The sequence below is a fragment of the Scyliorhinus torazame genome, chromosome 3 (genome assembly GCF_047496885.1).
Source record: "Scyliorhinus torazame isolate Kashiwa2021f chromosome 3, sScyTor2.1, whole genome shotgun sequence".
Lineage (NCBI taxonomy): Eukaryota > Metazoa > Chordata > Chondrichthyes > Carcharhiniformes > Scyliorhinidae > Scyliorhinus > Scyliorhinus torazame.
In genome coordinates, this window is record NC_092709.1 from 318,735,393 (window position 1) to 318,749,457 (window position 14,065).

Consider the following 14,065-nt stretch of genomic DNA (forward strand, 5'->3'; position numbering starts at 1 on the left):
CCTGCCTGGCGATTGGAGGGGCGATGTCTGTTCCTCCATTGTCGCAGCGACTGCATGGTCTTGCCAATGTACCATCTAGGTACCGTCAATGTCGCCATCTAGGATGATGGCAGCAGATGCATGGGAACGCCACCACAGGTAAGCTCCTCTCTAATTCATTCATGATCCTGACGTGGAACTAGACCATGGAACTTCACTGTCGCTGGATCAAAATTGTGGAATTCCTTCCCTAATAGCACAGAAGATGTGCCTACAACACATGAACTGCAGTGGTTCACGAAGGCAGCTCACCACCACCTTTTCAAGGGCAATTAGGGATGGGCAATAAATGTTGGCTTTGCTTGCAATACCCACATCTCATGACAGAGTAAGTAAAGACTTGTTGGCTGGCAATTGGCTGCTGAGTTTCCCGCGTTACAACCGTGGCTACAATGGATATAAAGCATTTTGGGACATGAGTCAAGGAAGGCGTTATAGAAATGCAAATCTGTCTTTTACCCTTTTGCAAAGACAGACACGAGGCTGGATTCCCCGCTGCAGGTAGTGGAGTTCCCGATGCGGCGGAGAATCCAGTGTCGGGGGGGAAAACGGGATTGGTGCACCATTTCCGATGCTCCGGCCCCATGATGGTGTTGAGTTTTGCACCTCGTTCTAGCTGGATGATGCAAGTGGGTCGTTCAGACCCATTTTCAACCTATTAGTGGGCCGGGCACCATATTCTACAGTCCTCTGGGCTGGGAATCTCATGGACGAGAATTGGTGGCAGTCCTGATAAGCGTGAACCTGATGCCGTGGGCCAAGGGGGTTACTATTTAAGGGAATTAGTAGTCACGTGGAAAATGTGGGTTAATTAGGAAGAGCCAGCAAGGGGAAATCATGCTTAAATAACTTGCTGGAGGTTTTGATGAGCTAACAGAAAGGGTCAATGAGGGTAATGTTGTTGATGTGGTGTACATGGACTTTCAGAAGACAGTGCCACACCACAGACGTGTGAAATTATATCTCGTGGAATAAAAGAGACAGTAGCAACATGGATTCAAAATTGGCTTAATAATAGGAAACAGAGTAATGGTCAATGGATATTTTTTGGGCTGGAGGAAGGTTTGCAGTGGTGTTCCCCGAGGTTTGGTATTGGGACTCTTGCTTTTATATGCAATATATATTAATGATCCAGATCTTGGTGTGCAGGGGACAATTTCAAAGGTTGCGGATGACACAAAACTTGGAAGTATTGGTAACTGTGAAGAGGGCATTGTATGACTTGTAAAGGACAGAGACAATGCCTAATCGAGGCATTCAAGAGGGCATTAGATGATTACATGAATAGAAACAATGTGCAGGGACACGGGGAGAAAGGCAGGTCATACTAAGTCAAAATGCTCATTTGGGGAGCAGGTGCAGACATGATGGGCCGAATGGACTTCTTCTGCCTGGTAACAGTTTTGTGATTCTGCGAAGTGCCAGGCTGGAAATTATAGCATCGCTGAGAATGACGCAAGGACAAAAGAGATCAGCAACATCCAGATCCACATTCCTGAAAGGAATAATCACACAATCCATTCCGGGAAGCAGTCACATTATTACACAAAGAATGTAGGGCGTGAAATTTAGAGTCATATTGTCAAACCCGGTGGAACTCCAAAACATACAAAGTTCTGAAGAGGCTTGATCGGGCAGAGCTGGAGAGGTTGTTTCTGCTTTTTAGGGAACTTTAAAAAACACTTGAGCACAGTTTCTTTCAGAGGGTGGTGAATCTTTGGAATTCTCTATCCCAGAGGCTTGTGGGTGCTCCACTGTTTAATACATTTAAAGCCGGGATTGGCAGATTTTAAATCTCTTGGGGAATTAAGGGATATGGTGAATGGGGAAAGGGGGTGGGGGAAATATAATTGAAGCCTAAGGTCACACATGGCGGAGCAGGCTCGATGGGCCATATTCCTGCTCCTATTTCTTGTGTCATTGTGGGTATGCCATCCATGCAATGGAAGCATGTAGAGTGGGCAGGTTGCAAAATCAAACAGCATCTAAAATGGCACACAATCTAGCACGCAACCTACCCATTCGAACGTCAAGTGTCCTGTTAATGTCTTCCCACTATGCCACCTTCTTGCTGACACATAGCTGGTTCAGGCAGTGCTCTTGGCTGACGTGGAGGTAGGAGAAGTTCTCTCAGAAGGCCAGAGAAAAGCAGGAGGGACAGGCACGTGGCTTTGCCAGGCTAGCCAGAAATCCCAATGGTTCAGGAGGCTGCGACTATATGCACGTCACTCTGTGGACCCCCAATATTAGTTGGGATGATGTACTCCAACAGCAAGAGTTATTACGCCATGAATGTGTAGTTGCCAGTTATTGCCAGCCAACCCCACCAATGGAATCACCACAGGCTCTATCTCAGTGAAGACTGGGTCAAACAAGGCTGAGCTATCATTCTAACCCTCTCCATTTTCCTCACTGCAATACTGCAGCTCACCTCCGTTAAATCAGCTACAGACACAAAGGTAAATTACAGGACAGACGGGAAATTGTTTAGCCCTGGAGTTGAAAGAAGTGTGCAGACGCTCAAGCGCATACTCGAGTTGAATCTTAAGTTACAGTGATCTCAGGATATCTATGACTGAGACCAAGAGTAATGTAAATCTTGATGCACAACGTCTGCCATGATGCAAGCATCTAATGAATCTGCCCTGTGAGGCAGGATGAGGCAACATTTGACACACAAAAATGGTAGCAAACTATGAATTAACTCCACCATTCAACAGTAGCACAACAGAATTTCAGTAACTCTCCAGCATTTGAGACTAGAGAAGTTCATTGTGGTAATTAAATTCAGGCCCTGCTTTGGAAAATTGCACCCATTTGGTGTAGAAAAAGAACTTTGAAGGGCCAAAGTGGACTAAGTTGTCCAGTCAACTAACAAATTCTATAGTGTTCAATGATAGAGTCCTTCAGGTCATGCTCAATGCAAGGCAAAGTCGCAGACCTCCCAAGAGTAGCCCAGCTTGTTCAGACCTTCCCCTGTCCCGCCCCCACTAACCCATCCTCTTTGGCCTCCAACTATCTACACAATATTACAGTGGATAACTTTTAAAATGTTGCTCGATTGGCAATGGGAATTAATACACTGCATTTACACAAACAAGCCAGAATAACTGAATGTCCGACTGTCTAAGCATGGGAAACACTCTCTAAATCCAAGCACTGCGGTTTGTTTCTAGCAGAACAGAACAGAGGAGCAGAGAATGATGCTAGCCTTGTACAGTACCTCGGTTAGATCACAAGTAGAGTACTGGGCATGGTTCGGGCCTCTATATTACACATGCATGGGAGAAGGTGCAATAAAGATTTACAAAGATGAGAGAGGTTCTAACTATCAGGAAAAACTGGACAGCCTGGGACTCTTTTCTCCAGACAGGAGAAGGCTGAGTGGTGAGCTGGTCCAGATTTTTAAAATGATAAAACGTATCAATAGGGTCGACATAGAGAATGTGTTTCCATCTTTCTTGCCGGCAAATACAAGATAGCCACCAATAAATCCAATAGCGAATTCAAGAGGAAACAAATCAAGAACTCAAGGAAAATCCATCAATGAGCAGTCTACAATGTTGCTGAACACTCTCTCGTACTGGGCAAGTAGTGACATTGCAGAGGCCTACCAGTCTGGAGGAAACAAATTGCGAGGACAATTAAATCCTCGTTAAAAAAATACATAAAACCTTTTCCTTACCTCATGCAAATTGAGTTCTTTTACTTTCTCTTTCAGAATGACCTGCAAAATAGAAAGAATCACAATGGATGGGACTTGAGCAAACTCCTGGATACACAAAATATTGGCCACGTCTACACTATCAACAAAACTCACCAATATAGTATAAAGTCTTGACAATTGTTTGCAGTTAAAGAAATAAAACCGTGAGATTTATAACTATTACTTGTATTATTTATTTTAAAAAAAATTTAGAGTACCCAATTCTCTTTTTCCAATTAAGGGGCAATTTAGTGTGGCCAATCCACCTACCCTGCACATCTTTTGGGTTGTGGGGGTGAAACTCAAGCAAACATGAGGGGAATCTATTACCTGGATTATAATAAATTATATTACATAGAGTGTAGCATAAACAGTCTCTCCAATCCAAACAGTCTGTGCTACCGTTTATACTGCCCCGCCGGGTAGGGGAGAATCCCGGACTAGTTTCCTCCCATTCTATCAGGCTCAGCTCTGCCTTTCAGTGCGTCTTTCTATTACCTTTTTAACTGTGTTCTTACCTTGTTTCTTTCCTGAAAGCATCTCGGTTTTTTGACTCCACCACCTCCACGGTAGTGAGTTCCACATTTTAACCACTCTGAAAGAAATGTATCCTTTTTTCTCATCATTGGCCTGATTAATAGTTTTCCTGTATTTATGGGCCCCGGTTTTGAATTCCCCCAGGAGTGAAAAATTGCCCCCCCCACATTTACCCTGTGTTTCATAACTTTAAAAATATCGAGCAGGTTAAAGAGGAAATGAATGCAATAGTGAGGAAGCATGTTACTCCGACGATGTGGAATCTGTATGAATAAAACTGAGAAACATCAAGGGGCAAAAAATCATGAGTGGTGATATTGGGAATGACATTAACAGTACACCCCTGTATGCTTCACCCGGTGGCGGTGTTTATGTAGTTACATCTTGATTTGCCCTATTATGTATTTTCTTTTATTTCCTTTTCATTTCATGTACTTAATGATCTATTGAGCTGAATCCCACCCCGCCGCCCTGACACCGGCTGCCGTATTCTCAGGCGCCGGTTTTCGGGTGGCGGCGGGATTCCCGCCACACCGGTCGGGGGCCACTGACAGCGTTCCCCCCCCCCCCTGCGATTCTCCGGTCCCTAATGGGCCGAGCGGCCGTCCATTTTTGGCCAGTCCCGCCGGCGTGAATTATTCACCTCACGCACGGCAGGACCTGGCAGGTGAGTATGCGGGGGCGGCCCTTGGGAGGGTGTTGGGGGGATCCGACCCCGGGGGGCCCCCACGGGAGACCTGGGCCGCGATCGGGCCCCTGTAGGGCTCTGCCATATTGCCCGGGGGCCGGCGCGAAGAAGAGAACGTGCGCAAAAATACGGCGTCCGGTCTGCGCATGCGTGAACTCGCCGCCGGCTGGAGTGGCGCCAACCCTCCGACGTCCACTTAGCCCCCGAAAATGCGAATTCCGCACTTTCGAGGGCTGTTGACGCCGGAGTGGTTGCTGCCGGTATTCCTGCCGCGTGGGGACTTAGTCCCCAGAAGGGAGAATCCCGGCCATAGTTTTCACTGTACCTTGGTTCATGGGACAATAAACAAAATCAGGAGAAATCAGGGGAGTGCAGAGAAGGCTTACCAGGCTGATTCCCTGGATGGCAGGACTGACATACGAGGAGAGATTGAATTGGTTAGAATTATATTTGCTGGAGTTTAGGAGAATGAGGGGGAACCCATAGAAACCTATAAAATTCTAACAGAACTAAACAAGGTAGGCGCAGGAAGGATGTTTCATATATTTCATAGAATTTATAGTGCAGAAGGAAGCCATTCAGCCCATTAAGTCTGCACCGGCCCTTGTAAAGAGCACCCCACTTAAGTCCACACCTCCACTCCATCCCCGTAACCCAATAACCCCACCTAACCTTTTTTTGGACACTAAGGGCAATTTAGCATGGTCAATCCACCTAACCCGCACATCTTTGGACATGTTCCCGATGGTGGCAGTATCCAGAACCAGAGGTCATAGTCGAAGGATACTGGGTGGATCATTTAGGATTGAGGTGAGCAGAAACTTCTTCATCCAGAGAGTGGTGAGCCTGATGAATTTGCTACCACATAAAGCAGTTGAGGCCAATACATTGTGTGCTTCCTAGAAGGAGTTAGATATTACTCTTGGGGCTAAAGGGATCAAAGGATATGGGACGAAAGAGGGAATAGGTTACTGAGTCGGATCATCAGCTATGATGATAATGAATGGTCTTGAAGGGCTGAATGGCCTCCTCCTGCTCCTATTTTCTCTGTTCATCGGAGGGCGACGGCAGGGGGGCTCTCAAAGCTGGAGAGCCAATAGGAGACCCTGCAGCACTGAAACAGCAGCAGGTACCCTTCTCTCCCAACTTTTCAATATCTAGAATAACGAAAGGCCTTTGCAACCAGGCCAGCATTGTGTGGGGGTGGAGCAGAATCCCCGTTTACAGGGCAGTTTACAGTTGATGCTGAAGCCAGGGAGAGCTTCGAAGCCTACCTGGAGTGCTGGCCCCTGGTCTGTTGTCAGGAGTCTACCCAGGCTGCCAAACTGGCCCTGCTCCTTCCAGGGACCTTTAGGCCAACGGAAAAACCCCAGTCAGCCTCTGGCAATAGGCCTCGACATAACTTTACCCACCACTTGTGAAATACAGAACGAATATCGTGCAGGACGTTTCAGCTGCTAAATTCGAAAACAATGAACAATCACAGCAGTATTTAATCATGCCAAAGCAAGCGACTGGAAGGAGGGATTGAACAGTTCACCCTTGATGCTAAAGCACTGATCCCAGTTCTACAAAATACTGCTTCTGCAGAATGCTGAACCGGGGGAATTCGACGAGTGAGGAAATTTTAAGGGTTGATCCCTTTCTAAAATTTCAGTGGGTTTTGCATTTAACATTTAACTTAACATTAGCCTTCCTTTCCGTGTGAGCCAGGGCCACACAAGCTCAGTTATGCTTCATGGCACTTCCCAGTTAGTTAATTAGGTAGCTTTTTAGAACTGGCAATTACTGCCAGCAGAGGCTGAATCTGGAATTTGTGCTGGTATGAATAATAAATACAGGGGGATTTGTTAAAGTACAGCAGGAGGGGACTCAGCCCAGGGGTATTAATTAAAATCAATAGTTTAAAGAAAGCACTACCGAGGTTCATTCTTTTTTAGATCACTGACTCAGCAGCTGAGTCCTGGAGCTTGCAATTCCCGAGCATTGTGGGAACTTCAGAACATTTCAAGGTGGCAAAAGTGGGCACGTAAAGAAACAAATGAACGAAGGTGCACCCAGAGCAGGGTTGCTGCTGTCCAAAAAATACAAAACAAGAGAAACCCCGAAACATGCAAATAGGAAGCAAAATGGGGTCAGAGTGAAACTGTTAAACTCAGCGTTGTGTCCAGAAGACTGGGAAGCACCTAATCGAAAGAAGGGGGCTGTTCCTTGAGCTTAAACTGAGCTTCGATGGAACCAAGGAGAGCGGGGTCAGCGTGCGATCAAGGTGGAGAATCACTTCCACTCACCCTGCAAGGCACACTCTTCTTTCATTTAATCGCTCCTGCCTTCCACCTTATCACAGAAATTTCCTTTTTGTATTACTGGAAAAAAGAGGCATGTCGAAGTTTTTCATCCTGCACTCCTCAGGACATTTCTCAAGAATACCAATCAAAGGGGAAAAGTGTCCTGGGAGAAGTGTCCTGATGAATGTAGGAGAAAAGCTTCAGCATAATTGCCCCTTTGTGTCCAGGGATATGCATGTTAGGCTGGGTTATGAGGATAGGGCGGGGGAGTGGGCCTGGGTGGGGCGCTCTTTCAGGGGGCCAGTGCAGACTTGATGGGCCAAATGGCTTCCTTTTGCACTGTAGGGATTTTCTGATGATGTCTTTTCTTCAGCAATGCTCATTTTGTCTATTTGCAAACGACTATAAATTCCCTTTTGTTTTTTTCTTCCCCCATTCACTCTTCACTCAAAAGCGGATATATCTCCAGCTTCTCCCAGTTATGATGAAAAGTCATTGACCTGAAACATTGGGTGGGATTTTCTGGCCGTTCACGCTGGTGGGATCTTATGATGCCGCCACCGCGCATCCCCACCGTGGGTATCGCAGCGGCGAAAGATGCTTCAATTATTCTTTTCCCAATTAAGGGGCAATTTAGCGTGGCATTTTTGGGTTGTGGGGTGAGACCCAGGCAGACACGGTGAGAATGTGCAAACTCCACATGGACAGTGACCCAGGGCCAGGATCGAACCTGGGACCATGGCGCCGTGAGGTAGCAGTGCTAACCACTGCGCCTCCGTGCTGCCCTGGCTTTATTTTGGATTCCAACATTCGCAGTACTTTGCTCTTGTATGACATTTGAGGGAGATCTGACGGAGAAAATCTGCTCCCATTACCTGACAGTACGTAAAGTCACCACAGTCCCAGATGATCATAGGCTGCTTTCTCCTTTGAGGGACAGACCCGACTGGTGGTGATTTAACCTGAGGGTCACCACACCTCAGGTGAGGGGCAAGCTGAGAAGGCTCATTAATAACCTCAGCCGGTACGGGAATTGAATTCACGCTATTGGCCTCGCTTTGCACCACAAACCAGTTATCCAGCCAACTGAGCTAAAGTAAAGATTAGCTAGAATCTAAATAAACGGGTAAGTTCCCAACTCGAGCCACCCATCTCCACACTGAAAATCTGGGCCTATGTGTCAATCTTCATTGGTTGGAAGTTAATGCATGTCATGGTGTCTGGAGAAAGTCCAGTGTTAACCGTGAAGGTCAATGTGGGGGCTGGGATTAGAATCTTTCCATATGTCGACTATGACAGATGGAGAAAAGCAAGTGCTGTAAACAAAAAAGTGTAATGAATACGATGTGCGGCTTTGCACATTTCGATATTACGCAAGTTACGCATTTAAAAGGGTGCCTCATGGGAATTGAATATTTTTACAGGGCAGATATTGTCCTTCACCACTGGACCCAGGATCTGAATCCAGCTCAGACTACTAGGTTGAAGATATCTTCTTTTTTGCTAACTGCTATGGATCTTTATAAAATGGATGTGGTTGCCATCAATCCAGTTTCGACTGGTAGAGAGGCCCACAGCACAATGTTATCCCTAAATTGGCACACCTTCTAAATCTGATTCAGATGACTGGTGTTGGTCGATGGGAATGATAGGTTAGAGATATTCTGGAGGCTCAGCACTATACACTATACTTAAAGGTGCTTAATGCTGACTGCATGATATTTCTCTCACTCAACGCTCACTTTCCATACCTCGATAAGCACATTAAAAATATTTTTAAAAATTCATTCATGGGATGTGAGCGTTGCCGGCTGGTCCAGTATTTATTGCCCATCCCTGAGGGCATTTAAGAGTCAGCCAAATTGCTGTGGATCTGGAGTCACATGTAGGCCAGACCAGGTCAGGTAAGGACGACAGATTTCCTTCCCTAAAGGACATTAGTGAATAAGATGGGTTTTAACTACAATTGTTTTATGGTCATCATTATACTTTTAAGGGCAGCACGGTGGCGCAGTGGGTTAGCTCTGTTGCCTCACGGCGCCGAGGTCCCAGGTTCGATCCCAGCTCTGGGTCACTGTCCGTGTGGAGTTTGCACATTCTCCCCGGGTTTGCGTGGGTTTCGCCCCCACAACCCAAAGATGTGCAGGCTCGGTGGATTGGCCACTCTAAATTGCACCTTAATTGGAAAAAATGAATTGGGTACTCTAAATTTTTTATTTTTAAAAAATCATTATACTTTTACTTCCAGATTTTTATTGAATGCAAATTTCATCATCTGCCAGGGTAGAATTCAAACCCGAGACCCCAGAGAATTACCCTGGGTCTCGGGATTACTAATCAGCGCCAACACCACAATGCCACTACCTCCCCAAAATTCGAGTCAGTTTTAATGAATGAATGGCAGCAGATTCAGTTAGCGGAGGTGTGGGTCTTACCTGTTTGTATGCATAAAGCTCCTTGTGTGCTTGGTGTCGCAACCTGCACAGGGAGGAAAGAGAGAGAAGACAGTCACTTCTACATCTGCCCTGTTGCTTCTCTGTAATTGTACAACTCACTCTCCAATGACAGCTGTTGCAGTAATCCATACAGGCAGCTGCTGAGAGGCAAGGCTCATTATTACTGGTCAATCCCAGTTGCTGCTCTCTTTCTGCTATAACTCCAGTACTAGTGTCAAAGACAATGTCCTGAAGGAAATAGCTGCGAACCGCTCCCTCACAGGCGACATCCTGCCGCAATCTCTACTTCGTGTATCGAGGATTTTATCAGGGCTGCACACACGTGTTCACTCAAAATCCCACACTTTCGAACCTCTGTCACTGATAGGGAGCAATATCGAAGGTGAGCGCGAGTCCCAAGGTTGTTAGCATTTAGACAGGATTAGAACTTGACACAGGGCAATCATTTCTCAGCTCCACGGCACCACTGACAGGGCTCATTGTACATCATAAACTACTGATGTAATGGATGGAAAATACTGTTCTTTTCCACTTTTATTTATTCTAAATGTAAAATATCACCATAAAACCCCTCCTAACCTTTTTGGTCACGAAGGACAATTTAGCATGGCCAATCCACCTAACCTGCACGTCTTTGGATGTGGGAAGAAACCGGAGCACCCGGAGGAAACCCACGCAGGCACGGGGAGAACGTGCAGACTCCGCACAGACAGTGACCCAGCGGGGAATCGAACCTGGGACCCTGGCGCTGTGAAGCCACGTGCTATCCACTGTGCTACCATGCTGCCCTTAACACAAGTCTGCCTGTCCCTTGGTTAGAGCACCCTACCAAGGCCCACACCCCCACCCTACCCCCGTAACCCAGTAAACCCAGCTAACCTTTTGGGCGCTAAGGGGCAATTTAGCATGGCCAATCCACCTAACCTGCACATTTTTTGACTGAGAGAGGAAACCGGAGTACCCGGTGGAAACCCACGTAGACATGGGGGAAAAGTGCACACTCCACACAGACAGTCACCCGAGGCCGGAATTGAACCCGAGTCCCTGGCTTTGTGAGGCAGCAGTGACATCTGTGCCACCATGCCACCCACTAATTTGTTGGCATCACAACCCGGCTTGGTCCTGTCCGATGAGTTGCGATTCCTCGCTCGGTGGGCAGGACTTAGTGTTAGGAGCAGCATGTGGAGCCTCTGAAGGTAATTGGATTGTGCACACTGTTGGCGCCAAAATTAACAAAAACACCATTGAGAGTCAAGAATGACATCGGTAATAAGCTAGTAACCTCTACAAAGCCACCAACACGTGCTCTGTGTCATCAGGGAAATATTCCGCTTCAGATTTCTGGTTACTGTGTCGGTAAAACCCATTAAAAATTAATCAGTCCTGGGAACTGACCGCTATTGATGTACTGTGTGCCGTTGATAGCTCAAGAGTGTTTATTGTGTGTGTTTTCTGCCGACTCTGGGAATGGTTCCAGTTCCTGTGTGCATTAACAAAGGGTAACTGCAGGAAAGTGGTGTGGCATCAGTATCGGTTTTCTTTCCTCTGAGGCCTCATTCCCAGAAATTGCTTTCCTTAAACACAGAAAGTCCCCATCATATGGAAAGTAAAACTAAAAGTGTGTATCAGGCCAGCATTATCATTGAGTGACTGAAAAAAAAACATCCCAATGTGGTAAATTCAATTCAATTCCCCCTCTTCCCCCCTCAACACCAATCTTCTTCCCTTTGGGAGCACTACTCTGTCAGATAATGTCAGCTTCTGGGCAAGATAATTAATGCTCTCAGGTGGACCCATGGCATTATTGGAAGAAGAGGATGGGAGTTTCCCTCACATCATGACCATCAACGACCCTTCATGCAACACCACTACAGGACTCCTCCCCTTTCCCCCCCCCCCAATCTTTATGAGGCCTGTTCATACCTATCCGCCATTCCCTCCCTATCCTTCATACCCCCTTTCATGGGTTTGCCACCTTGCCCCCGTAGGCCCTGATTGTTGGCATTACCACCCTGACACTGCCACTTCAGAAGTGTCCCTGCTGGCCTGGCAGTGGCAAGGTGCCTGGGTACCAAGATGCCACCCTGCCCTATCCCAACCACCCAGGGGTCTCCAATGACCTGGGAGACCACCTAGGTGCCATTACGCCTGATCCTCATTTATGTGGACCAGCACCAAACGTCACCCTGGTGCGGTCTCCCAGGCAAGGTGCCATTAGGCTTATTTAAATATGCTGGTCTGGATCTCGCCCAGTGAGAGTGAGATCCAGATCGTGACATCTCACGAAGTTCGGTTGAATCGTGTGAGAAGCTTCTTGCGAGATTCAATGGCCTCGTTCCGACACCAGGTTGGGTGCGACAAGACCGTTAATTCATGCTCATTGGACTTCCGGTGACGGCGGGCGGGAGGCGGTCGCACAATGGAGGGATGCCATTCGGGAACGGCATTTTCGGGGCTTTAAGCCCGGTCCCAGGGTCCACGGAGGCGGCAAAAGCAGGGAGAAGGCACATAGGCGGCAGAGTGAAGGCACAGTGAAGAAAGATGTCGAGGGTGAGCAAAAGAATGTCTGTAAGGAAAACAGCTGAAGGTCCTTCGGGGAGTGGAAAGGTCACCGCGGGCCACCAAGGAAAATGGAGGCTGGAGCACCAGGGGAGGCCGCATTGCTTACGGCTGAAGAAATAACTAAGGTGATGGCTGCGGAATTCGAAAGGCAGTTTGCAAAATACATGGAGACAATGAGGAAGGAGATGAGAGAGGTTTTGAGTGCGCTGGTGGATGAGGCGGTTTCCCCGGTGATGACGGCGGTGGCGAGCGCAGTGGCGGAGGTGCGAGAGCAAGGGGAGGCGCTGAAGGAAGTGGAGGAGACATTATTGCAGCACGGTGATCAACTTGCCTCGATGCGGAAGGAGATGCGGAAGGTGATGGACATTAACAAGGATCTGCGAGGAAAAATGGAAGACCTGGAAAACAGATCAAGGCGACAGAATTTGAGGATTGTGGGGCTGCCCGAAGGAGTTGAAGGACCGAGGCCGACTGAGTATTTTGCCACGGTGCTGGTGAAACTATTGGGGGAGGGGGAGGATCCCTCCCGATATGAACTGGATCAGGCTCATCGGTCGTGGAGGCCAGTACCAAAGGCGAGTGAGCCGCCAAGGGTAGTGACTCTGTGCTTCCGTAGGTACAGTGTGAAGGAGAAGGTCCTGAGCTGGACCAAGCAGAAGCGGGTGGTGCAGTGGGCTGGCGCTGGTATACGTGTATACCAGGACTTTACGGTGGAGCTGGCGAGGAGGTGGGCTGCCTTCAACCGGGTGAAGAGGGCACTGTACATTAGCAAGGTGCAGTGTGGCATTGTATATCCAGTGAAGCTGAGGGTGACTTACAAGCTCAGGGACTTTTATTTTGGAACGGCGGAAGTAGCGGAGGAGTTTGCGAAGGCAGAAGGACTGTGGCAGAACTGAGAAATTGAGAAATGGCCATGTGCCGATGTAACCTCATGACTGTATTTTCTTCTTTTTTGTTTCACTGCGTGCGGGTGTAGGGGCTAAAGGAGCCAATGTTGTATATATTTGGACAAGGGAAGGGATGGGACTTTCACTCAAAATGAGGGCTCTTTGGGGTGTAGGTGGATATGTGGGGTTTGTGTGCTAAAAGGGGATTTCTGGGCTTTCATAGGGCCGGGCAAGTGGGAAAGGGACCCGGGCGGGGGCCTCCACGCTGGCCGGTTTAAGCCGGCCGGTGAACGGGAGTGAGGTGGGAGGAGGGGCTGCGGCCATCGGAGCCTGGCAGAACAGGGTCCGAGTGGTCTAGCCGGGGTGGAAAGTTGGGGGGGGAAGGAACCGAGCTTGAGGGGAGGAGTTTTACAAGAGGCAGTGGACGGGAGGAGTTGGAGACTGGGGGGGGGGGGGGGGGGGGAGGTGTTACAACTCTTGGGTATCATGTACGGTACTCTTTCAGAGGTTGGATGGTGTTGAGTGTATGGGGGTAGGGGGAGTGGACTCTATAGGTCAATGGTGACCATGGGCGGTCCCGGACTCCTTTTTCTTTTTCTCCTTTTGTTTTTTTGTTGCTACCGTGGGAGGGTTTATTTTATTGGATGCATGTATTGACAGGTGGGCCGTTGTTTGGGGTGGTGGGAGGATGGGATTGTTGGTATTGTTAAGGGGATTGATTCTGTATTTGTTACCGTTTACTGTTTGTGGGTGGGGTGTAAATTTTGAAGGAAAATGTGAAAATGGAGAATAAAAACATTTTTAAAAAAAATTCATGCTCATTGTTTTTCCAGAAAGAAATTAAGAACTTGGATTCATGTTGAAACTTATTACATTCCCAAGACGTCCCAAAGCATTTCATA

The 14,065-nt window shown here is 47.7% G+C and overlaps 2 protein-coding genes across 3 annotated transcripts in view; one reads left to right on the plus strand and one right to left on the minus strand.

Moving 5' to 3' along the window:
• LOC140409268 (pantothenate kinase 3-like) overlaps positions 1-3,925 on the plus strand; it is a 163,705-nt gene extending 159,780 nt beyond the window's left edge. Inside the window, exon 7 of the mRNA XM_072497628.1 lies at positions 3,761-3,925. Coding sequence (XP_072353729.1) covers positions 3,761-3,880 — 120 coding nt within the window. The 3' untranslated portion in view covers positions 3,881-3,925. The remainder of the gene's footprint in view (positions 1-3,760) is intronic.
• rnf24 (ring finger protein 24) overlaps positions 1-14,065 on the minus strand; it is a 224,492-nt gene that overhangs the window by 54,242 nt on the left and 156,185 nt on the right. For both annotated transcript variants that reach the window (XM_072497632.1, XM_072497631.1), the window contains exons 4-5: positions 9,694-9,736; positions 3,725-3,766 (exon numbers count right to left, since the gene is read on the minus strand). In XM_072497632.1, coding sequence (XP_072353733.1) covers positions 3,725-3,766; positions 9,694-9,736 — 85 coding nt within the window. The remainder of the gene's footprint in view (positions 1-3,724; positions 3,767-9,693; positions 9,737-14,065) is intronic.